The following is a 25,389-nucleotide window of genomic DNA, read 5'->3' on the forward strand; positions in this document are numbered from 1 at the left end:
TCCCAGCCACCAGATAGGCACACATCCCACCCCCTGGCTGCAGCCAAACCACCAGATGGGCCACTGATTATGGGAAGGGGCATTGGCACAGCAACAGATAGTCAAGGATCTACTTCACCCAGAAATTCTCCACCCTTCAGTTAAAACAGTCTGAAATGAAGTAGCTGTAGTATGTGCAGAAAACAAAGATACAGTACTTACCAGCTGATCAGAGAAAGCATGAACACAACCCTGAAGTAGTCAAATCAGTGATGGAAATCTCCATACCAAGCAGCAGCAAGGCTTACAACAGCATAGGACCTGAGAGAAGATAGACACGATAACAACTTTCAGCTGTTGGTTATTTATTTCTAGAACTACAAGACCTGTTGCTTGCTTTTTTTTTTCTACTACGGGGAGCAGAGATCTTAAAATGTGTTTCAGAACAGTTGTCATGATGGAGGGGCTTTTCTTAAAAGGCAACAACTTAGAAATACCCCTTCAACCCAGGCTGGAAGATCTCCTTAAAAGTGACAGCAATTTTCAACTCTAAGTCGCTGCTTTTGAGTTGCCTTCTCCAAAGTCTTATGTTCTACATTTTATTTGGCTTGTAGTAGCCAAAATTAATACACAAAGCAACTGCAGTTCTAGAATAGGAAGATTTGTCAGTAAATTCATCTCGGTTGTACTGTAAATAATAAATGAGATCCACATACTATCTACTAGAGTAAGAATACCAACATATGGTGCAACAACAAAAGATCTGGCACATTTTGAGGCAAATATTCCTCCCTGCCTAAGGGAAAGGCAGACTAAGAAATTATATATAAAAAACAGCTCATTTTGATTTGTGAAGCACTGGTTACAGCCTGAAGCTCACTGAGTTTTCATTTAAGAACCCTGCTAAAGTAAGGCTTACGTTTTACTGAGGAAATTCGTACCATGGCTTAAACGTAAGGAAATAATTTTGTTGGAAGTCTAACCTTGTAACAACAGGAGCCAACCCACCAGAATATATAACTCTTGTATAGAACAGTGTCCAGAAAGTCAGAATATGACCCTAACTAACAAATTAGTAAAGATAAAGCATTTCCAACTATTTACATACACAGATAAACCTGCATAGTATTTACCAAGGAGGATGTGAGCTGTACTTATTCAAACTGGGGAAAAATTCCAGGCCTAAATACAAAAGAAAAACAAAATGTTTTGCCCATACACTAAGCTAACAGAAACCTCACACAACTTTTCTGAAATCAGTGCCTGCTCAAGCAAATAAGAGGCACAGTAGAGTCTCAGCAGTAGATTGATTGCATTCTTGCCTGCCATTTTCATATGAAATCCACAGCCTCCCTACACTGGACAAATTAGGCACTTAACCACAACATTCTTAAATTTACCATTACTGTTTCATTTCCATGTCAAGTCTGTGGTGATATGTATTAAATTCATTGCTGTTGAGAAACAGAAAATTAACTCAGCAGCCTCACTTCAGTGGCTGGCAGGTACTTGTACACATCACAGAAAACCACATGCTGTGCTAGCTAAGCATGACTTTTTCAATAACATCATTACTGTGGTCAGAGAAGCACAGAGAATAAGCTTGTCTCCTCCCCTTCATTTCTAGTTGTGTTTTCCTAACTCAACTGAAAAAGCACTCTACGCCTATAACATGGCTACTGTCACTACTGTTGCTTCCAGCACACAGACTGTGGTGAAATTAAGTAGCATCAACACTTGCTTAAGACAGCTTTGGTATTACCAGCTGGCTGTGGTTAAAACAGAAGCTAACAGAAGCTGTTGGCCTTTCTATCCACTTTGAAGAAATAATATTTGCCACTGTTAATGGCAAAAGAAGCATCTGTCTCTACATTTCACAGAGCAGAGACACAGAAGAGAAAGTCTTAGGAGTGAGAATTTAGGGCTCTCACATCAGAGATATGTGACTACCTAATTCTCTGCTCTGCTGATACAAGTCTAAATATCAATAACCTTCTATTAAATAAAATAATAAATAAGCACACTAGTATCCAGGAACCCTCTTCATATTCTACCCGTTTACTTTAACATAATGCAGATAAACATAGCAATGATAGAGCCTACAACAGTCTTCCTACTCTGCCATGCTACATTTAAGAAAATGTTTCTCAATATCAGATTAAATTAACTGCCTCCTTTGCAATACTGAAATCCTAAGCAGTTCTCAAACCTTGCAACTTCCTGCATGTTGAAACTGAAATAACAGTTAAGAATCTAAAAAGCGTATTCTAAACCAAACAGCTTTAGAAGCTAAGGGAACAGAGTCAGTAGAGATCTGAGCTAAAGGGACCCAAAAATCCCCCACAGAAATACAGGAATTAAGCGTGGGGGGAAAAGCAATAGCTGGAAAAAGAAGTATCTATTATAATATTTATCACCATCTTGTAAGTCATAATAGAAGAAAGCAGGAAATAGAAATAAAACAGGAGCACATAATATAACATGCTTGGACAATGCATTAAAGTGAATGTATTTTAATCTGTCAGCATACACCAAGATGCATTTGCCTGTATTCCAGGGCATCTCACAAACTGATCAGGTCAGTAGCAATAGGAACACTGCCTGGGCACCCTGATGGTTTAAAGGCTGTTTGTGTAAGTTGCCCACAGATATTTTAATCTCAAGAACTCCAGATCAGCTCAGCATAGAGCAACACAAGAGAAAATTGCGCTAGATGTCCTCTACTACCATCAGATCAAGGGCACGCTTCCATAAAGCTTTGCCTTCGATGCCAATATTGGTTCCATCTCTCTCCCTTAATTTCCTTCTTTACTGCTCCCAGCAGAGGCAGAAAAAAAAAGCAGCATATGTTTTAAACATTCAGCAACAAACTGATTTATCTTGCAGTCCTGCAAACATCTATTCAAACACAAAACAGTGTGGCAGAGCACCATGAGGTTGGTTGGAGGGAGACTTGGTGGGAGCTCCTTAAACTGGCACACTTGCTGGGAAAAAGATGCACAGACTTCTTTCTCTTAATCTTCAAAGCAAGCAGAGGGGTAAAATGCACTCATGTAGCCACATCATGAAAGCCTAGCCATGCTCTAACATTAAACCAAGCTGCAAAGGCAAGGATGACTGCATTCCCAGCAGGCTAAAGTCACTTGTAGAGAAACATGAGCCAGAACACCAGCCCTTTCCTGCGTGAGCATACAGCAGGAACCTCTCCTGACAGCATGTAGGTGCTGGCACTAGGTTCCAGTCACGCAGTCAGGACAAGTCCCCCTGCCAAGAACTAGTCATATTTGAAAAGCCTGTGACAAGTCCAAAGGAGTGGTCCCAACCAGCTCTCCTTGTGCAACGCTCTGGTAAACCACAGAGAACACAGAGCTGCCATCTTGCAGGTTCTTCTTGCGCATATTTTTGGCATGCTTTCAACTAAAAGTATCACTTCATGCTTGCCTCAGCTGCTCCATCAATGAGGTTACACCGGCTATTGCAATAAGCCACTTGCAATCGCTGAGTGCTCACGTGAATTCACGCTCAGTGAATTCCAGCACTTCCACGTCTCAAAAGTCATCTACAAGCTAACAAAGAATGCTGGCTGACCATCAGACCTGTTTCAGAAGCAAAAAATGCTGTGGAAAAAGACTGAATAGTAACAAACAGTATTTCCTTAGGAGAGGGGAGGCCTGAGCAGCACCAGCCCTACTGCTTTAACAGCTGTCTGCTACCACAGATGCCATTATTACAGTTTACTTTCCCATTTTTCTCCCACACGCTCAAACCAGAAGCTATGATTTCCAAAACCACTCTGGAATTTCAATGCCCACTGTAAGCAAGCACTGAAAACCTGATGGCAGCACAAGTATTTCACCAGGACCACACAAATCCCTGTATTTTTCTTATCTGTATTAAGTGCTGCAACAAATTCTTCAGAAGTGACTTTCAGGTACTCTGTAAGCCAGCAGAGCAGGAACACTCTGCACAGCAATACGAGTTCTCCAAGAATTCGTACGCAATGCCTCTGCTCAAAAACAAGCTGCAAGCTCAGAGAAGTAAAACACGCTGTTGACACAACTAAGATCAAGGTTTATTCCAGAAATTTCAGCCGCTAACTACTCTCTAAAAATAGCTTCTCCTACACACGCTCCGCCCGCGGCCGGACGGCACAGCGCTTCCTCACAGAGCGCCCACCCGCGACAGCCTCCTCCCGCCACCCGGCTCCCACACAGCACACGAACCCCCAGGCCTAACAGCTATAGCGCCTCCCGCGCAGCGCGAGCCCGCCTCCCGCTTACGTCAGGAGCGCGCGGCCCCGCCTCACGGCGACCGCCACGTACCTCAGCGCTCAGAGCGGCGTACCGCCTTCCGCGCTATCACGCCGCCGCGCGCGGTGCCGCCCAATCAGAGCCCTCCGCGACGCCCGGGAGGGGGTCAGGGCTGGCCAATCGCTGCGCTCCCGGGGGCGGGATCTGTCCCCATGGAAACGAGAGCCCGGGCCGCCGGAACGCCACCGGGCTGCCGCATCGTGACGCGCAGGTCCTCGGCGGGACCCCCGGGAGCGATTCCCTTTCCTCACTTCCACGCGCGGTTTCCATCTGAGAGGCGGCGGCTCCTCTCACGCCGCCGGGACGCAAGGTAACATCGCCCTTTCGCTGGCGGGCCTGCGGCGGGCGGGAGGCGCGGAGCGGAGGCCGGGCCGCGGGGCAGCTCCTGTCAGGAGAGCCGCTGGCCGCCGCGCGGGGCCGAGCCGGGCCGGGGGGGGGGCGCCCTCCGCGGCGGGCGGTTAACGGCCGCCACTCCTGTCAGGTTAAAAATAACGGTAACGCGGCGGAACGGCGCGCTGAGGCAGGGGCTCTGCGACGCCTCCGGGGCTGAAGCAGTGGCGGGGAGGGGGGAGGTGTTGGTCCTCAGGAAGTAACGCGCCGGCAGCCCCGCGGGTGGGCGTGCGAGCGGCGCTCTTCAAAGCAGCGGGGGGAGTTGAGGCACACCTGGCAGCGGCGCGCCTCGATGGGCGGCATTGCGCAACCTCGGGAAAACGGCTGCTTCGTGCCACGGACGGGGATAGTCTCGCTAGAAATGCTTGACGTTGTGCCTGCTAGAGTACTACTGCAAGAACTTAGTAAGATTCTGTAGTGCTAGCTCAAAAATAATTCAGATAGTGTGGAATCGTGCTGATAAAGAGGAACGCGAGAAATACCTTCTGTTGTCTGAGTTGTGTTTTCTGTAGAGAAATAAAGCCCGGCATTTCTAAGATCAGACCATCACCGCACCAAAACTAGGGCAGCAGGAATGCATCATGGCGCTGAGCTTAGCCTGGAGAGTTGCTGCGTGTTGTTTGGCATCTACTTTTCTCACACACTGAACAAAAATCCCATAGGTGACTCAGTATAGAAACACTTCTACCCAGATTCTGCAGTGCCTGTCTCTCTCACCTAACCTGGTGAGCACAGGAAGGCTTTCTACTCCTCAGTCTGGGTAGGAGGTTCTTTACTCAGAGGGCTGTGAGGTCCTGGTACAGCTGCCCAAAGAAGCTATGGGTGTCCCATCCCTGGAGGTGCTCAAGACGGGGCTGGATGCAGCCCTGGACAGCCTGATCTGTTGGTGGGTGGCAACTCTGCTGACAGCAGGGGGTTGGAGCTCAATGATCTTTAAGACCCGTTCCAGTCTAAGCCTTTTCATGACTCTACGAAAAGACACTCAACATTTATTTGAAAGCACCTTTAATTATAACTTTTATAGACCTCTGCTTAAGGCTCAGGAAAGATTTTGAGAAACGCCCATGTTTGTGTGAATGCTTAAGATCCACTTATATCTCTTACCATCAGTTGCTGCACACTGATCTTGTAGTCACAGCACAAGATCTGCCATGGACTGAAACTATAAATCTGATTAAATACAGCAACTCCTAACTGTGATTCTCTATTTTCCCTTTTACGTGCTGCTATAATCTTTTGGACAGCGGGAATACTTTATTTTATAATTTAAAAAGATAACTATATGTAAGAAGTAATAACATAAGTCTATTGAAAAAAAAAATGTTTTGTAATAGAACTATGTAGATCTCATTCACTTCTAGCCAAGTTAATTAACATAAAAAATGGGTGGACAGATGGACGTGACACAACGCTATCAATCAGTTAATACTGCCCATTGGTCTTCTTCAAACCTATATTAGCAATTTTAGGCAAAGGTATACCGTAGGCATCAGGTGTGAATTTGCTTCTGCCTTGATGCTGTAATAGAGGTTGGCAACTGATTATTTTGGTATGTGAAATTATGTTGAGAAAAAAACCCTCAAGGAAATACAAACTAAGCAACAACAACAACAAAGGGTGCCTTCCAACCCTTATGATTCTGTGAAAAGATTATTGCTGAATGAGAATAAGGGTGACTTGTTGTATCTTGGCTGCATAGTGATGGCAATAGTGCTAAACCTAAACTTTTGAAGCATATTAAGCCAAGTTAAAAGTTTTTTGTCTAAAGCTGCCCCCATGTGATACATACATGATTTAAATTGGATTTGTGAAAGGGAAGAATGGTAGTTCTTAGTGATAATAAAAAATGTAGAATGTTTTAGTATCAACTCAAATGTTGGAAGTGTGAAAATATTGACCCATACTTCTAGTGATATACTGACTAAACAAGCATGCTTTACAAAAGAAAGATAAAATCCTTAACTAATAAGTTGAAAGCCTGTATCAATGTTGCCTTGATATGAACTCCTGTGCAACAGTGGTGTTTGTTTAATAAAGTCCTTCCCTATTCGTTTGCTCAGCAAGCAGCAGAGATGCTGGGAAGCTGCTGTAAGATACCTAACAGACAGACAGATGCCTTCTGCATAGGGATATTCTTACCTGTAGCTTAAAACACTGCTGAGTATTTAAGACAGATCAAATGAAATTAGGGGCAAAATTCATGTTAATTTTCAACAGGAGTAGTTTTGATTCTTATATGCATGGTTTGACAGTTGGAAAAATGAAATAAAATTGTTAGAACACTTTTACACTTGTAAATATGTCTTCATCATAGGTAATTCAGGAAACATGTAGTCCATTTTTGTTATTACATTTCTGATACTTTGTGTTCTTTATAAAACAAGAGCGAGAACTTTTGGTACATTTGGATTCCTAAATGTGTAGAAATTCAAGTGAATTAGAAAATGATGGCAGCTATCATTAAGTGGTTGAATATTTTTACATCTCCATGTTATCACAGAATTATTTTACATGGCTCCATGTTATCACAGAATCACAGAATGGCCAGGGTTGGAAGGGACCTCAAGGATCATGAATCTCCAACCCCCCTGCCACATGCAGGGCCACCAACCTCCCCATTTAATACTAGACCAGGCTGCCCAGGGCCCCATCCAGTCTGGCCTTGAACACCTCCAGGGACGGGGCATCCACAGCCTCTCTGGGCAGCCTGTTCCAGCACCTCACCACTCTCTCTGTAAAGAATTTTCCCCTGACATCCAACCTAAATCTTCCTTCCCTCAACTTAAAACCATTTCCCCTTGTTCTGCAGTTATCTACCCTTTCACACAGTTGATTCCCCTCCTGTTTGTAGGCTCCCTTTAGGTACTGAAAGGCAGCAATGAGGTCACCCCACTGCCTTCTTTTCTCCATGCTGAACAAGCCCAGCTCCCTCAGCCTGTCTTCGTAGGGGAGGTGCTCCAGTCCCTGATCATCTTTGTGGCCCCTCCTCTGGACCCTCTCCAACGTCTCCCTGTCTTTCTTGTACTGGGGGCTCCACACTTGGATGCAATACTCCAAATGGGGCCTCACAAGAGCAGAGTAGAAGGGGACAATCACCTCCCTGTCCTTGCTGGCTACCCCTCTTCTGATGGAACCCAGGATCCCATTTGCTTTCTGAGATGCGAGGGCACACTGCTGGCTCATGTTAAGCTTTTCATCCATCAGGACCCCCAGGTCCCTCTCCGCAGGGCTGCTCTCAAGGACCGCTCCCTCCAGTCTGTATGGATGCCTGGGATTCCTTCGGCCCAAGTGCAAAACTCTGCACTTGAGTGCAAACCTCATCAGGTTCACCCAGGCCCACCTTTCCAGCCTGTCGACTCTCTGAATGGCATCCCTTCCTTCTATCAACTGCACCACTCAGCTTGCTGTCATCAGCAAACTTGCTGAGGGTGCACTCGATTCCATCATTGATGTCATTGATAAAGATGTTAAAGAGCACCGTACCCAAGACAGACCCCTGGGGGATGCCGCTCGTTACCGGCCTGTTAGTTCTAAACTTACTCCTGTTGGCTATATACTGTTTCCTCTCCAAAGAGGAAAAAGGCTACTGAAGTCCTGATGCAGTAAGTGTTTAATAATTTCTTGTTGTCTAGAGCAAAACATGTACTAGTGGATGATCCCATAGACTTCTTGAAAGGATTTTTTACTTGAGGTGAGAGTAAAAGCAAACTTTTCCATGCAATACCTGTGTTGCAGGTGGTGGCATACTGGAAATTAGGTTGGTTTTTATGTCAGAAGTGGCAAAATTGCTGTCCTCATTTATACAAAATGGATTTGGATCAGTGACACTCCACGTTTGCTGCTGTATTTTGTTCTGTGTATTTCGTTGTAGTACAGGAAGCTGTATTGATAGTAGGTTTATTTTGTTTTGCTTTACTTTGCGTTTGAAGTGTGTAAGAGTTTTATCACTGAATTCAATATAAGTTTTTGCTTGCATGTTAGTTTCATAAATCTTCTGAGCCAGCTTTCCTGGTAAGAAGTGATAAAATCAAGCAGGTTCCTTTTGAAAACAAGACCTATATTTCAGCATTCTTCAGTTTGCAAGGTAGCTGCATAGAAACTGATACTGTTTTTCTAAAACAATGTTTGTAGTTCCTTGGAGGCAAGTATCATATAAACATGTGCGTGCATTTGTGTGCACACGGGTTTTAAAATAATGGACTATTAACATTGCCACAAAAAGGAAAAAACAGTTGTCTTTTCAGGCTTTACTTACAGCAGAGCTGTGCATGTGTAAGAGCAGGCTGTGTATCTGTGTATATGTATATATGTGTTTTTGCTTCTCCACCATCATTGCTTCTGGATATAGTTGCCTTGTAAATAGTATTTGCTTCTTTCAAACTGGAACATTTGTATTTTCATTCCCATATAGCATCTCCCATCATTTGGGTGACTCATTTAATAAAACAGCTGAACTGGTGAGAAGAAAGGATTCTGCCATCTTTATGTACTTCAGTAATATGAAGTAAAGCTGTATTTATGTGCAGTCTTATTAAGTAAACGCTTCAAAAAATGAGAGCATGTTCTTGTGCAGAGCAAACTAAGGGGGGTGTACTCTAGTAAAAGATGAGGAAAGCACTGCAGATTGAAACCTGCTGGGAATTGCTAGTGATGGATAGAGAAAAACTGAACATCTGAATCAGAAAAAATAATGAAAGGAAAACTCTTCTGTCTTGTGTGGGAGGGACATTTACTGCAAGAGGAGTGATGGAAAAGAGTGCTTATGTATTAATTAAAGTGCTTAAATCTCATACAAGAAGAAAGCTATGCAGATGTTTTTGTAATTTGGAAGATAACTTGTACAGCAAAAAGCAGTGCAGATTTTAGCTATTTCTGTTCCCACCTTGTTTTCTGCATGTCTTTACGAAATCTAGTGTTTTAGCATAGCCTTGTGAGCTGAAAGGGACTTTTACACTTGTTGCTCCAAGTTGTTGCCATATTTTAGCAGTGCTAATACCCATTTAACTTACAGACAGATGCTGTGAAGCAGATGCATTACCTTTAGATTCATTAACTTCTGTCTGTGGTTAAGGTATGATAACTTACAGCAGTCATGCATCAAGTCTTCCTGAAAGCACATGAAGGTACTGTTATGTCAGGTGTTTCTGAACAAAAAATGTGACAGAATAATAATCTGTTTATGTCTATTTCACACATTTTAAGTATTTTATTAATGAATTGGTGAGCTAATCAACATATATCTTTTCAAATCATTTTTAAAGAGGTGGAAAAAATATGTGAAATTGAACATTATTTAAACTGCAAGATTGTAAGGCAAGGTATATTGTTGAGAGAGCTAGCGGAAAGTTCCGAGGGAGTGCTTTATATGTTTCATGTATCTACTTGTAATATTCCCATTCTAGTAGGGAGTTTAGTATATTCTTAGAAAGATGAGGATCATGAGATCTATTGTATCACCCATTTTGTTTCTGTTTTTTAAGGCAGCACTTCCTGTGAAGAGTGTTGTTATCTCCCACGTACAGCATTAAAATAGGGAGTCATGGTACAGACATGACTATTGAGAGTATTGCTATCATCCTGTGTGTGCACTGTTGCTCACATAGGTTTAATTATTTGCATATCAGACAGAACACGAGTGCAGCAAATGTGTGAGTAGGTCAGCTTATTTTTGTATTCTGCAAGTGTGTGTTCATGATGACGTTACCCATCACAGCACACGTTGGTTTGGCAGGTACAGACATGCAGTGTAACAACACTTACAGCACTGTGCTGTTCTGCTTCATATCATCTGCAGGCACTGTGCACTGGTATCACTGTATGAGTTCACCCATCTCAGCCTTTGAAAATTTGACACAGACACTACTGATCTAAAAAATAATTGTTGTTTTGCTAAGGTGATGGAGACATCAGCTGCATCTGTGCTGTTTTCTGGACAATGGTTATTAAGTGAATGAGAAGTATGTCTGAAGCTGTGTAAAATAGGTGCACTAATGCCATACTGAACTGCTTGTGCTCGTGTTGCAAGCTTTAGAAGCTGCATTTTGTACGTATCTTTCAAAGGCCATAGCTCTTTGTAATTCCAGTGCCTGATTCTGTTCCACTGAAGCTGATAGGAATTTCTGATTATGTTTACTGGGATCAAGATCAAGGTTGCTGGCAGACAGCCTACTTCTTTTTTTCTTTTCCTATTCTATTTTTCTGTCCAGACAAGTACATGGGTAGCTCTGTTTTCTGCTACCTCATTCTTGTACCTCTCACTAAGAGTTTGTTGATTTTTTTAATATACTTTCTGCTTGGAGAAGTTCTGATTTTTTGTTTTCCTCCCCAAAATATTGGCTTTGTTTATGAAGTACAGTATTTATCACCCCTAGAGGGTTACTTTATGAGTAGTTCTCTTTATAAAGTATGAATATTTATCTTCCTAGCATTGTGGTGCTTAGCTAATTTGGAAATTTAAGGTTGCTTATTTTTGATAAGAGCAGTCTAGAGTTGCAATACCTTTCCATCTAGGTGAGCTGCGTGGTTTTCTCTAGAACTGCTTGGTTTCCAGATGAAAACTGGATGAAAATTGTAACATTAGCTCTGTTCACATATTGTTTACAAAGTAACCACTGGATTATTAAAGTCAGCTGGGCAAAATTTATGTTTCTATTAAATTATTAAATAGCAGGAAGAAAATAGTAGTTAATAATAGGCTAGAGCAAGGCACCCATGACAGGGCACTTTGTAGTACTTGTGGAATTTTTTTGGCCTATTTTATCAAAATGCTGATGATAAAGCCATCCTGTGGACAACCTGAAACAAAACTGTCTCATGGGCACTAGGTAGTCTTTTTTTGTTGTTTTTTTTTTTTTGTTTTTGAGCCGTGTATTGCGTCAAATAGATGTAAAAACATTCTGTGGTATTGTCCAGTCTTTCCCATTGTGTATAACAGCACATAATTACAGAGGCTGGTACTTTCAAAGGAGCCTAAATTACCTGTGAGCAGAAATCCCACTGAAAGCTAGAATATCCAGTGGCAATCAGTTTGATTACACCTTTTGATAGACAAGCTTTGTGACTACTGCAGGGTAGTTGAGGATGATACAGCTCCAGCTGCCCATCTCAGGTCCCTTCTCTTGCCTACATGCCCCATTAATACCCTACAGAATTTCAGCTTTTTTTTTTTTTTTTTTTTTTTGTATTGTTTGTGTGTTTTGTTTTTTTTTTTTACTATAATACTTTCTGTTTAGAGAAGTTATTGTCCTGGTTATTCAACCAGAAACTTTCAAAGGTTCAGGTTTCTCCTAGTTATTTTTCAAATGCACAAGGTTGACAGACGCCAAGTGTTTGCCTTACTTTTTCATCTGAAAAGGCAAGTAAAATGCAAAATCTGACTTACTCATAAATGCACCTCAGTCTGCTTTGGAAATGAACCAACACCTTACAAATAAATAAACAGGCAGCAGCGTTCAGAGAGTGTCTTTAACACCAGGCATGGCAATCTACTTTTGGAGAAAAGAGGACAAGATTAGATGACCTTGGCTGTGCAAGACAGGTAACAATAAGTGATGGGAGGTTAATGGTTGTCTGCCTGCTAAAGGAGCTGATCTCCTGCATAACATATATTAATTTTCTAATATTACCCATACTAATGAGCTGTTCCACTAATAGATACAAACCCAGCAGATAGCTCTAGCACAGTTCAGGATGACAGAGTTCGAGGGCTTTTTATTTTTGCTGTTGTTAGTTTGAGATTTGTTTGTTTTAAATGAATGGCAAAGTCAGTCTGAGTTTCTAATGGGGAACTGACAGTAGTGCTGATGTTGAATCTGATGCTCTCAATGTGTTTTTTGTAGCATAGCCAAAGACTGCACTTTCACACCACTGGATGAATTGTCTTCAGAGAAAGACTTACAGTTAGATGCTGCATTACCACGTTTACTTTTCTGCCTGAACTCACACTGTTAATGTATTTTATCTTAATAGATTTTGAATGAATGAATCTGTTTTCAATCAAATGCTTCTTTTGGGAGTCTCAGTCAACATGAAACAGACAATCTGGCTTATAAAATATTTTGTCTTGCAAATAAAATTTGGAGAGGATCTTGGCTCCAGATTAAGCACTTGCTTCACTGCTGAAGCCTAAGAACTGTAAGCATTACTACACTAGGATCTGATTCTGTGCCCGTGATTATCTGTAAGAATTTGCCAGTTACTTCAGCAAAGACAAATCAGAGTAAAAACTCTGGTATTATTTATCCAAGACTTGGCCATCCTAAACAAGTACATGAACACCTCTTTCTATTTGCAATGCAACATTGCTGTGTGCACAACGGTCAGCTAATCTGCTTGTGTCATAAAAGCCTTTAAAAATTAATGCTATATTTAATTTTTTGAGTTATAGTGCTCCCTGATAATAGCAGAACACATGGAAAGTAGGTTATTCCAGGTGTCATATAGGAACATCAAATAATTCTAATCAAACAGTCTGATAACAACATTCTTGATAATTTTTGTGACTTGCTCTCATTTCAGATGAAGTGGCGATCTCTCCTGCCCCAACAATGTATTTTGCTGATACCATGTCTCCTAGTGGCTTTGGAAGCTGTACCTATAGACATAGATAAGACAAAAGTCAAAGGAGAAGGTCACGTGGAAGGAGAGAAGATAGAAAATCCAGTAAGTGTAATAAAATAAATCTTCAGTGAGATAAGTAGTTTGTTTTAATTATTAGTAGTCCAGCTATAGAAAGCTCCTATCCTGAAATTTAGATGTCTTCTACTGGAGCTGTATTCAGGGAAGAAAGGAATATCAGCTGGGATTATCAAACATGCTACTTTCTGCTGGGGTGGGGTTCCATTTATATTTGTTCTATTTTCTTGTCACTTCTCTGAGCTGCTGAAGGTGAGATAGCAAATTGAATTGAATTCCCCAGCATACGGTGGAAAGAACTGTTTATTTTTTCACAGGACTTCTTTGAAGTGACTGACTGAGTGGTGGCTTAGGAAATTCCATTCAGTGTTTCCAGTTCATTGCTTCCAATCGAAAAGGAAAATATTTGATTAGGAGAATTCAACTACATTTCAGAAATAGAGATTTTTTTCAACAGCAGACATACTGTGTTTGTGAGTGCTACAAGCACATCAAATAAAGATGAGTTTGAGATCTCAAATTTCCTAAGTGCCAACTGTTTTTGTCAGGAAACAAATCTCCGATATCAGCTTTTAATAGCTGAACAGCGATGTTGTGCTATGAAAGCCAAATAAATTCTTTTGTTGAAGCAGACTTTCTTTCTTTCCGGAATGGAATTATTCTGTCTAGCACAGTTGTATTTGCTCTGGATTGGTCTTTTGGAGAGTGTTTAATTTGCACCACACTAACATAGGAAAAATCAGAGTGTAGCATATGCCACAGGAATCTTAGCTGATCTAGTAGGCTAAGTCCTGGGTGTAGCTCTGGTTTATCTGTCCTCAAGTGCAGATGAACTAGTGCAGTTTCAGTAATCTTATCTTTGCTTTAAATGTTTCCCAAACAGGCTATCAGCTTCTTTTTTTGAAAGATATGCTGATTAAAGCCAAGTAAAACTTCTGGCTGTTGCTTCTGGCAGACTGGAGGTGGCTGCCTTTAAAGGAGGTTTTCTAGGAAATGCAGCAAATAGTCTCAACATTCTTTTGCATCTGGAAGAAAAGAACAGCAGTATTCTGAACCACTCTTAAATTCTTATAATTAATGAATTGCACTGTTTGAAAGCCCCACTATGCTAACGCGATAGATGCTTGCATACAACGTAGTTTCCTCAATGCCTTTCTCCTCTTTGTCATCTGTTGCTGAAACAAATTATTTCTAGCTTCCTACAAGGCAAAGATGCAGATCACAAAAGTAGAAAATATATAAAAGATCTGTAATGCTTGTATTGCTGAGAATTGGATTTCAGTTATATGATAGTATTTACACGAAATGTATTGTTTGGCAGTATATTCTATTCTAAAGTTAACATTCTTTTTTGAAGGATACAGGGCTCTATTATGATGAATATCTCAGACAAGTAATTGATGTCTTGGAAACAGATAAGCATTTCAGGGAGAAGCTCCAGACTGCTGACATAGAAGAAATAAAGGTAAGTTGAATATATTAATTGAGGCTAATTAAGTCTGTCATAATGAACCCTGCAAGATGGATGTTAGATATATATATTTTAAATCTCCAGACCCCTCTCATATTTTGTGAGACACGTTTTCTGTTTACCTACGTATTTATCTCTTTCTGAGCTTTGTCTTTAGTAAAGGAACAGCAAGTTTTCTGTTAGTTAAAGAATATCCCGTAGAATAATAATAATAAAAAGTACTCAAATGCATGGTTTCTGACTTCTGCCCATCTATTTAAAAGGCTGTTTGAGGTTCAGCACAGGTAGATACATCCTGATGTACCACAAAAAAGCTGCAAGCCTAGGTCTCACTCAGTTTTTCCTGCTGGGTGATTTGGAGCACTGTTTCAAACAGAGGTTTATATGCCTTCTGAAGTGAAGATGGTGCATCATTTGTTGATATGAAGTCATGGAAGGGAATGACAAGAAAGTCACATTTTCTAGTCTGAGGAAATTGAGAAGCTGTGCTGGAAGCAACATCAGTGTGCTGAAGCAGGTTTAAGATAGACTTCTGGCATTCTCTGCTGCTGTCCTTTCTTGAATACCAGTCCAAATAGCACACGTTCCCAAAACCTCATTGTGTTTTTGTCTTTGTACTCCAGTGGCTCTGTATGGTAGCTGTTCCACGTTCTCCTTTCATGAGCTGGAAATTTTGCACGAGACAGGCAGGAAACAGCCTAAAGCGACAGAGAGGAAATCCTGCCTTTTGCATTTCTTTTAATCCCTCATGTTGCCATTGGCAGCTTTCAATTCCGCTTTCTTCTGTGTATAACTAGGGTTACTCTTGCAGATTACTATGAATTACCAGAGCCTGATAAATATTCGTGCAGTGCATATTAATGGCTGTTGCCTTGCTTGTGTCTTCTCTCAAGTGTTACAGCTGTCATCAGTGGCTGAAGAAAAAGCACTGTGCGTTCAGCTTGCAGCTCTTTTGAATTAGTTTGAGAATGTTTGATCAAGAAATGTATTATTTGTGAACCTCAGAAGGTATTTCTGCTGCAGGGTCAAGCTTGTGCTCTTTAAAAGGAACAATTGTTTCTGGAGAGAGTTTCTAAACCTTTCTGGATTCTGCTCTGTGTCTATAACCATAGGCCTAAAGTTTTTTTAGTATGTTCATTGAAAGACTTCTGAGATCCTCGTACGTATGGGCTACATTATGAGAAAAGCTAGAATTGGTCTGCTGTCTTGCAGCTCATATACAATGGGAATAGTAAAGGCTGCTTTCTTTTATGTTTTTATAGATCAGTTTTGTTTTTTGACAGAGTGGAAAACTAAGCAGAGAGCTTGACTTAGTAAGCCACCACGTGAGAACACGACTGGATGAACTCAAGCGACAAGAGGTGGCAAGATTAAGAATGTTAATTAAAGCCAAAATGGATTCTGTTCAAGGTAAGAATACAAAATCTAAGAAGGTGAACTGGGCACCTGTCCAATACAAGCTAGACAAAATCTAAGTTACGCTGTCCTTGATGTCAGTAGTAATAACTGTTATCTGAAAGTAAGAGTGTCCTTTTTGATCTAGACTATGGACAACAAATATGTATCTTTATAGGAAATCGAGGAGAAAATAAAAGCCATCTGTATTTTATAAATAGCTAAACTTGATTTGGGCAGTGGATTTTTCAGATACATCTAATCCTTTCTCAGCTTTTTGGGGTATTTTTGTAGTGCATCAATTTACAAATAACTCACTGAGAAATAGCCACATTTTGATTGTTTTAGAATACAAGACTATGTTTCATGTATTTCAGGTAGGTTTTTTTTAATTAATAGTCATTTGACATTATGTTTTCATTTTTTCTTTTTAAGTTCTTACTGGTAGGAAGAGGCGTGTTTTACAGATTTATATCAAATGTTTGATATAAGGATTTATATCAAATTCAGAAGATGATTTTTCTTATTTTTGAGGCAATTTGAAGGTCCTGAGTAAAGAGGAACATTTAGGGTGCAAAAACTTATCCATAGCATTTTTTAGTTATTAATTAAATCACTCAAACTTATATAGTTTGTTAAAATGAATTAAGTATACATGTTCCTAAATAATCTGTTAGATGTGTACTTAGCTGGGAAATAACACATACTATCTCTTTTTACTTTTTACTGAAGAAGTTTTAAGATTTTTACTTAGAACAAAATCTGCAAGTTTCTTTTTAAGTATCACTTTTTGAAATGAATTAGTTTCCCAGAGATAAAGATCATAACAATGGACTGCATGTTCTTGTTTTCAAAGTGGTGTTTTTCACAAAGATGATGTAAGTACTGAATTTGCTTGAGCAGATTGTTTTCTTGCTCATTAAAAACATTAGCAGGTTGCAGGGGGGATCCCACTAACTGGAATAGGTATTGGATCCATTCGAAGTCCTCCAAGAAGAAGGATCCTAATCCCATTAAGCCAGTCTTAGAGGTGGCAAGTAGGCCAAAGAAGCAGATGTATGCATATATGTCTAGGGGATATTATTGGAGTCAGGAAAAAAGTCAGATTAATTTGGGAAAGGAGCAATTTTTAGTACAGTACCTTTCCAATGAACGCTTTAGATGCTATCATAATACAGTGAATGAAGAATATAGAGTTTGCTGAGAACTTCAATATAACCTTTTTATCCTTTGCTTTCTTTTTCTGAAAGTTTTAGTTCAGAGAGTACAGTCCACCAGTAGTTGGACAGTGCACACCAGACCTCCACAGGAAGTGAGTGCATTGCCTCACATACCTGTCAGACCCTGTGGTTCTTTTTTCTTAAGTGGCTTTTTAGCTGCCAGGAGCCTAATCTCGTGCTTATATTGCAAGCAAGCACTCCAGCAGCCACCACAGATCAAGCATGTTTACACATTCTGTCACTGTGTAAGTAAGTGTGATATTATATTTGGAAAGAACCAGAGCAGATTGTACCTTTTCAGAATATTCAAATGGCTATTAATGTAATGCAATGTAATTCAGAATAATTTTGTAATGTTTATAGTGGGCCCTGCCACTGAATATTTCACATCACGTGTAATTGTATGGCCAGATTATCTACAAAGTACAGCTGCATCTATGTGCTTATGCAGCACCTTGGGACCCGTACAAAAATGCATTCTGTAGTAACAGCAGGTAGAGCTGTTTGATTTCCTTGTATTTGTTCTTCTAATATTTTCCATGTGGTACAACTTAATATCTTGGTCCTTTATCTGATTAAGACCAGCTTTATTTGCACTCATATGGATCAGGTCCAACAGACTTGGACATATGTTTTTCATATATTCAGTCTTGATCCAGATGTGTTTTTAAACATTTGTACCAAGATCCTGCTAGACTGACTAGTACAGGACAAGAATGTTAGGAGTTGGATGACTTTCTCCAGGATCAACTCTTAGATAATGCAATAATGTGACAAGTAAATACTGTCAAACTGAATGAGCTGTTTCTCCATAAATAGATTTGGGGGGATTTTATTATTTTGTTTGTTTTTAAAATATTCTAATACTACACTTCCAAAAAACATTCCATAAACAGACTAAGGCGTGTATATTTCAGCAAAAATTATGATCTCATCAGGGATAAATGTGCCCTAGACAATGTTTGCTGCTCTGTGAATAAATATGAATAAAGCACTGAGTGTGAGAGTAATAGTTTGCCATAGGATAACAAGTTCAGAATTATCTTTTCCTTTAATTTATTTTTTAAGGCAAATCAAGTATTTTTTACTTGCCCATTTAGGAAAAGCTGTTCACAGTTGTTACCCATAACATACCAAAGTGTATGCTGCTTAAGATAACATTATTATTTAGCATTAACAGTCAGAAAAAGGAACACCTGAAAAGCTTGTAATTGTAGAAATGTACTTTACTGTTAATGCAGTTTGTATTGATATTACTGGATGTCCCTGTTGTAAGAAAGGAGAAATGTTTGCAGCTTTTAGACAAAGGACTTGGCTCTCTGCTGTCCTATTTTTCTTGTTTTGCACAAATGAGATTTGAATTTCGGGTTATCAGATTTCATTTTCAACCATGTATCTTGCCACATCTATCTATCTGTTTATCTATCTATCTATCTATCTATACATCACACACACACAGTGAATGTTTCATTCGCAAAATATACCGGGCAAGTTAGAAGAGTTACAATTCTCAGATGCAAGTTGTTAGCTGTAATAGCTGAAGTTACATCTAATTTTTATAAACAAAAGAAGAATGAAATGTTTTGGTTTGTAGAGCTCAACTGATTGTACATTTCCTTGCTGAAAGGCAACCTCAGTATATTAAATTATTGTGTGCAGTGCAACACCTGGCACACTAGAAGGAGTACAGTGCAAATTGCTGTCAAGTGTACTGATCTCCTTCAGGTAAATCTGCTTTATAAGTACTAACATAGATAAGACACTCAAGGCACAAACACCATGTGAAAGTACTGAAATTCCTGATTTTCTTGCTTTCAAACTTAGTTTAATGTTTTATGTTTGTACCTGTGCCTCCTTCTTTCAGATACTGGCATAGACCATCAGGCTCTCCTTAAACAGTTTGAGCACCTGAACCATCAGAATCCTGACACGTTTGAGCCTAAGGACTTAGATATGTTGATCAAAGCAGTAAGTGCTAAATAGAAAGTGCTGGGGGTTATATTTTATTTGCATTAATTACATTTTTTCGTCTGTTAAAGGCCAATGCTTTATATATACTTTTTCTTTCTTTTTTAAAGGAATGAGTTGCAGTTTTCTGTTTCAGAGAAAAGTCAGTTGTCTGCATGGCACGCTTGAAAGCTTTGTTGCTAAAGAGACCATACATTTTGGCATGGCATCCTTACAGGATTTGCATTCATGTGCCAGTATGGCCAACTTTGGGAATAAAAAACAGCTTTCTGAAATAATTTGAATTAAACATAGTATTAAGAGAAGCACATCCCTCCCAAACCTATTTCAAAGTGATTTCAAAGTGTCAGACACTTAGTCTGACAGATTGACATAGTCATCCCTAAAGTAGTCATTTGAATTTGGGGATCTGTTATACATACATCTGAAGGAGAGCAGAATTAAGATACCAGTATCAGAAGTTGCATATATTGAGCATGGAATTCAATGTCCAAATAGCATCAACAAGTGACACTTTTTTTTTTTAAATTCCAGTCAGTGTTTATTAAGACAGTACAGTTAAAGTAAGCGTGGAATAGGTTTTTTCAACTGCTATGAAAAAATATATTTTCCTGAGAGGGAAAAAGAGGACTTAAGTCTCAGTTGTATGACAACACTGCGTTTCTGAGAAGGCATTTTATATTTTCAAAGTAAATGGGAAGACTCTTTAAAAATAAAATCTGTTTTAAGCTTTGTTCATTTCTTGTAGATTTTTCTACCCTTGGAAATTTTAACCTCAATTTTTCTGTAAAATTACTCTATATATATTTACATATATAGTAAAGTTTCTTGCTGTTTCTGAGAGCATCGCTGCTGAGAAAATTCTCATTGGTTAGGAGAAGCATATCCTCAGCAGGGCAGTTCTTTCTCTTAGGACATTGTTTTTCTTCTCATATTGGCAAAGATATTGACCTATTGTAATGGGTAATGGGGGGTAGTGGAGGTGTTAGAATCATTTATGAGGAGGTCCAATTGATCAAAAAATTACAGATAACAGAAAGACTTTATCAGGTACGAATGTGTTACTTTGAAAAGCACTAGAAGACTATAACTTTCAATAACTTGAGCTGAAAATGGTACAGCTTTAAATCTTATATATGTCAGAAATTCTCACACTTTTCTCTCCATTTAAATGGTTTTGTTGATTTAATCTGTAATAAGCTGCTGGATAGTAGCATTGTAATACTGCATTAGTAATGGAAAGGTAAACTAGAAATTCTTATACTATTTGATGCTATGCTTATTTTGCCCAGGACGTACTTTATTGTTAACTAATGAGAAAGAATACCTCAGTGCTTTCTTACTGAACTGTAGTTGCAAAAGATTTCTAAGCAGTCAAACTTTTGCAAACTAAGTTCTTTGAAAGTAACAGAAGGAATGAGGAAAGATTTTCTTTCGCTGTCAAGTGAAGAAGGACCACCACCAAGTTTACTTCATGTTTAAGAGGGGAGTGGCAATATGGACAGCCTTGTCCATGTACCTGGACGATGGTTTTTCACATGGTAATGTATGACATGCATTAACATAATCACGTGGTGTTTTCATGTGTACATAATATCTATATTTACAGGCTACAAGTGATCTGGAGAATTACGATAAAACCCGCCATGAGGAATTCAAGAAATATGAAATGATGAAAGAACATGAGAGGAGGGAGTATTTAAAAACATTGGATGAAGAAAAGAGGCAGCGCGAAGAATCCAAATTTGAAGAGATGAAAAAGAAACATGGAGATCACCCTAAAGTTCACCATCCTGTAAGGCTACAGTCTATTCTTATGCGTTTGGAAGGAGGGTTTCCTTTCCAGTTGATAATGAGAAGGATGTATTATGTTTCTTCTCATAATTTGCTTCTTTTCACTGACGTAGAAGCAGAGAACAGGAGTAGTGCTGAGAGCTTTAGAAAACCCACCACATATACTTCCTTTATTTCTGTATTCTATTTACTGTCAGAATTATTATTTACAAAGTAGCTAAAATTCATGAAAAGAGAAAAGAGGGGTATTTGAAAATGTAGGGATTCCTGCAGGGAACTGCATCACAGCACAATTTGCTGTAGGAGCAGCAACTGATTGAATTTACTTCAGCTGTTGATTCTAGATGAATCTGTATCCATGACTGATAATTATAGGCATTCCTTTCCTGAGAATATACCTTTTTTTTTGCCTTGTCTTTTTCCTTGGGCCTTTCTATCTAGTAAAAGTATGTGACCTGACTTAAAGGAAATTATAATGATTATATTTTGAACATTACCAATTAAAAAAAAAAAAAAAAACTGTCAGAGAAATTGGAGAAACTGTAATACAAGAATGCAAAGGAATGTAAAAGTACACTTAATCATCTTCTGAATATTTTTCTTTGTAACCAATTTATAGGGAAGCAAAGATCAATTGAAAGAGGTATGGGAAGAAGCGGATGGGTTAGATCCAAATGAGTTTGACCCCAAAACATTCTTCAAATTACACGGTAAGAGATTTTGTTTAACATTAATTTAATTAGCAAACGCTGTGACTTTCTTTTATGTCCTCAGCAAAAGATATGTTCAGCAAATTTGCATTATGTGGGGAAAAAGACTTAGAACTCAAGCAAGTTGAGTGAATCCAGAGGTATAGAGGAGAAAACATCTGCTGTCGTCCACATCTACTGTGGAGTCAAATGGGGCCTACATGTTGAAAACGGAATTTTGTTTAAATGCTCAAAAAATGAAACAGCAATAACCAGAAGTAGTTGCTCAGTGAAGTAAGAGTATTTACAGGTCTGTCCACAGCCATAACTTTGCTCATACACTGTAGACCAAGGATAAGACCTCAGGGGTGTGTTGAGGAAGACCTGCTTTCTTCAGATCTTTGCAGAGAAGTACCAGACACCCCTTATGTTTGAAGTGGTCTTGGAACTTGTGAAATTGCTTGACGCTTCTAACACTGCCTTAAAAAATACAAAGTCCAAAGTGCTTCTCAACGCTTTTTGAGCAGTCTGCAGTTAGAAGCAGTGAAATAGTAGCTGAGACAAGGATGCATCTCAGTAGGCATTTTGCTTTAAATGAGATTATTTGAATATGTAGCTGTCTAATGTTGATCAGTGCTTCATAATCAAGTATCCTTAAGCAGAACCTGTTATTATTGGGCTGTTAAGGGTTAGATGGTACAAAGAATTTGACCAATGCCAATGATGATAATTTAAGTGTTACAGATTAAGTCTAGTCTTTTATTTTGGTTTATAAATATATAGAAAGAAAGCCTTATTTCTTCTTCCTAGAAAGAGATCATGAAACATAATTGTCTGAAATTTTTTGGTACTTATTTTATGCATGTTATATCAAAACAGCAGTAGCCAAAATAACCTTTTCCTTGGCAGCTTAGGGCATCAAAAACTTTGGATTAAACAAAAAATACTGCATAATAATAGTCATTTGAAGCAGCCATTCCCTTTCTATTTCAGAGGTTTTATAACATTATTCAGAATTGAATGTAACATGCAAAGTGTATTGTTACCAAGTAGTCTCTTATTTGCATTGGTCATCAAGACTAATTTTATACTGCTATTTTTTTAAGCATTGCATGTTTATGTAGATTTTTACAAAATTCTCTTGTTATTTTGGAGTTGTACTGTTGGCTAACAATATTTTTCCTTTCACTTCTGTTACTCTTGGGTCTGTTTACAGATTTAGTTGTTAAATTGGGACGAATTGTTCTCAGCTATGTTTTTTGGCAGTTGCACTGGGTGCAGTCTTGTGACCTAATTCAGCTTGCTGAGGACAAAGGGCAGTACTTCAGACTTATTCAATCACTTGTTAACAGCCAGGTAGTGAAAGGTGGTGATAAACTGTATTTTTGATCTATGTGGGATGTATGCATTGATGCTTAATCCATGGAGACTTTCTGTCCATAATTAACATGTATTTTCAACACTTCTTATTTTAGATGTCAATAATGATCGTTTCCTGGATGAGCAAGAATTGGAAGCTCTGTTTACAAAAGAGGTAAAAAAAAAAAAGAAAAGAAAAAGAAAAAAAGACCAACCTGAAGGTTCACTTGTTTAAAAAAATATTTGAAGGAATGGTTGTTTTTTCTTCAAATGCATATGGAGGTTTTGGACTACAAATAAAACAATTTATTTTGATATTTAAGCACCCTTAATATTTATACGCAATTGTAAAAATATACAAAAGCTGGAAAAATAAAGTATTTCAATCTTAGGACTCAGATAATAGACATGTATTTATAGATGATACAGTCTTCTGCCAGAAGTTCAATTGAGATTTCATTATTAATCCTCTGGACAGTATACCTGTATAATTTGCAGTGTAGAGCCGCAAATCTGCTTTGGCTCAATGTGGTCTAGTAGGTTTTGAAGCTGAGTAGCTGTGCACATTCAGTGCCAGTCATAAACCTTATATAGAGAGAGAAAAAGGGTCACACTCACTTGAAAATACTTAGGTTCTATTTCTTGACAAAGAATCAAAATGAATTCATTTGCCTCATCAGATGTAATTGCTGTACAATGATGGACAGCACACTGTAGAAGTGGCAGCAGGGATTTCACATTATTTACATCTAGCTACTTTGGATCACAGGTACATTTGGTAAAGCAGGCAATCCTTAGTTTCTTTAAGCTGCACTTAAAAAGTAAAAATATTTGTACTTTTTTGCCTCCCAGAGTGGCATCAAGATACTACAGAAACAGTTAGTAAACTGTTGGCTTTCATTTTATTGGTAGGTTCTGTCTTGTTGTAACAAAGAAAAGCTTCCCATGCAAAGATCCAATATTATAGCTGGCACTAATGAGCTTTAGAATTAGTTAGAATTCCTTTTAGATTTCATGAATCAGGGAGTAAATGTGCTTTAGCATACACATGCAAGATTACAAATCTGAACTACTGTAGAAGTGAAATTTTCAAAATACTATTTTTTAACGGTACGTACTGGTTGTTGTAATCCCTTTATGTGCTACAAAAATGTACGGCAGTCTTTTTTGATGAGTGTGTCCCAGCATTTCACAGTGTTGTGATTTAAAAATTAATAATCTGGGGCCTTTTTACTTATGACAAAGAAAGCTAAGCTAAATTGCTTAGAAAACTAAAGAGAAGCAAATAAATGTGTGAACTCACCAGGACACTGTTTAAGAAAAGAAGTGGACAGTTAAGCTTAGCACTCAGTTTATCTTGTGATATCCTGAATGCTTACGCTGTGGACAGCATGCTCTGATAAAAAAAAAGAATTGCTCTTTCCTGTTCAAGAAACTCTGGAAACTCAACTTGCGTTGAATCAAACATGAATGCAGACTGCATGCTGAGGTCAGTGTCTAAAGCATTGAATTTCAGCAGACCACATGAATTAACTGGGAACTTCTTCCTTACCAATGATGACGTGCTCACTTGTTACTTAAGTACTATGGTAAAAGAAGTGATTTACACTTGTACACATGCTTGGAAAAATGATGAACTCACATTTTCATCTGTCTCAAAAACTACTGTTCCAGATCAATCACTTGAATGAGCAGTCCTTTCTCCAAAATAACATTTTCTAAATTTGAATTTCAGCTAGAAAAGGTTTATGATCCGAAAAATGAAGAGGATGACATGGTTGAAATGGAAGAAGAGAGGCTGAGAATGAGAGAACATGTAATGAATGAGGTACAGACTAATGTTTAACAAACCTGATGTTTTCCTACTATATTAAAAAAAAAAATAGTCCTAATACTAAGGATTGTCTAAGTACAGCAAAAGGGCTCAACGCTGTTATTAGTGCTGAGATCAGAAAGCCACAATTTTCAGGCCCTATCTTTGGTCGATGTAAATGCCTGCAGACTGGATCTGTTTTCATTTAAAGAAATTCCAGAGGAAGATTTGTACTATAGCCTCACTTTGCAAGTACTCAGATTTAATACAAATTCCCAGTGAATTCTGTTAAACAGGGAGGACTGTGAATGTCCTCTTACACTTGGCAATAGGGTAACATTCTGTGGAAGGACAAAGGAAAAGCACT

The 25,389-nt window shown here is 39.0% G+C and overlaps 2 protein-coding genes across 2 annotated transcripts in view; one reads left to right on the forward strand and one right to left on the reverse strand.

Moving 5' to 3' along the window:
* The window catches only part of PIK3C2A (phosphatidylinositol-4-phosphate 3-kinase catalytic subunit type 2 alpha), a 60,816-nt gene extending 60,516 nt beyond the window's left edge, over positions 1-300 (reverse strand). The window contains exon 1 of the mRNA XM_048947771.1: positions 202-300. The gene's annotated coding sequence lies outside the window, so the exon portion shown is untranslated. The remainder of the gene's footprint in view (positions 1-201) is intronic.
* Positions 301-4,426: 4,126 nt separating this feature from the next.
* The window catches only part of NUCB2 (nucleobindin 2), a 28,563-nt gene continuing 7,600 nt past the window's right edge, over positions 4,427-25,389 (forward strand). Inside the window, exons 1-9 of the mRNA XM_048947799.1 lie at positions 4,427-4,599; positions 13,197-13,340; positions 14,671-14,778; positions 16,068-16,194; positions 19,264-19,367; positions 20,977-21,162; positions 21,781-21,871; positions 23,326-23,384; positions 24,945-25,037. Coding sequence (XP_048803756.1) covers positions 13,197-13,340; positions 14,671-14,778; positions 16,068-16,194; positions 19,264-19,367; positions 20,977-21,162; positions 21,781-21,871; positions 23,326-23,384; positions 24,945-25,037 — 912 coding nt within the window. The 5' untranslated portion in view covers positions 4,427-4,599. The remainder of the gene's footprint in view (positions 4,600-13,196; positions 13,341-14,670; positions 14,779-16,067; positions 16,195-19,263; positions 19,368-20,976; positions 21,163-21,780; positions 21,872-23,325; positions 23,385-24,944; positions 25,038-25,389) is intronic.

Source organism: Lagopus muta, chromosome 6, assembly GCF_023343835.1.
Source record: "Lagopus muta isolate bLagMut1 chromosome 6, bLagMut1 primary, whole genome shotgun sequence".
NCBI lineage: Eukaryota > Metazoa > Chordata > Aves > Galliformes > Phasianidae > Lagopus > Lagopus muta.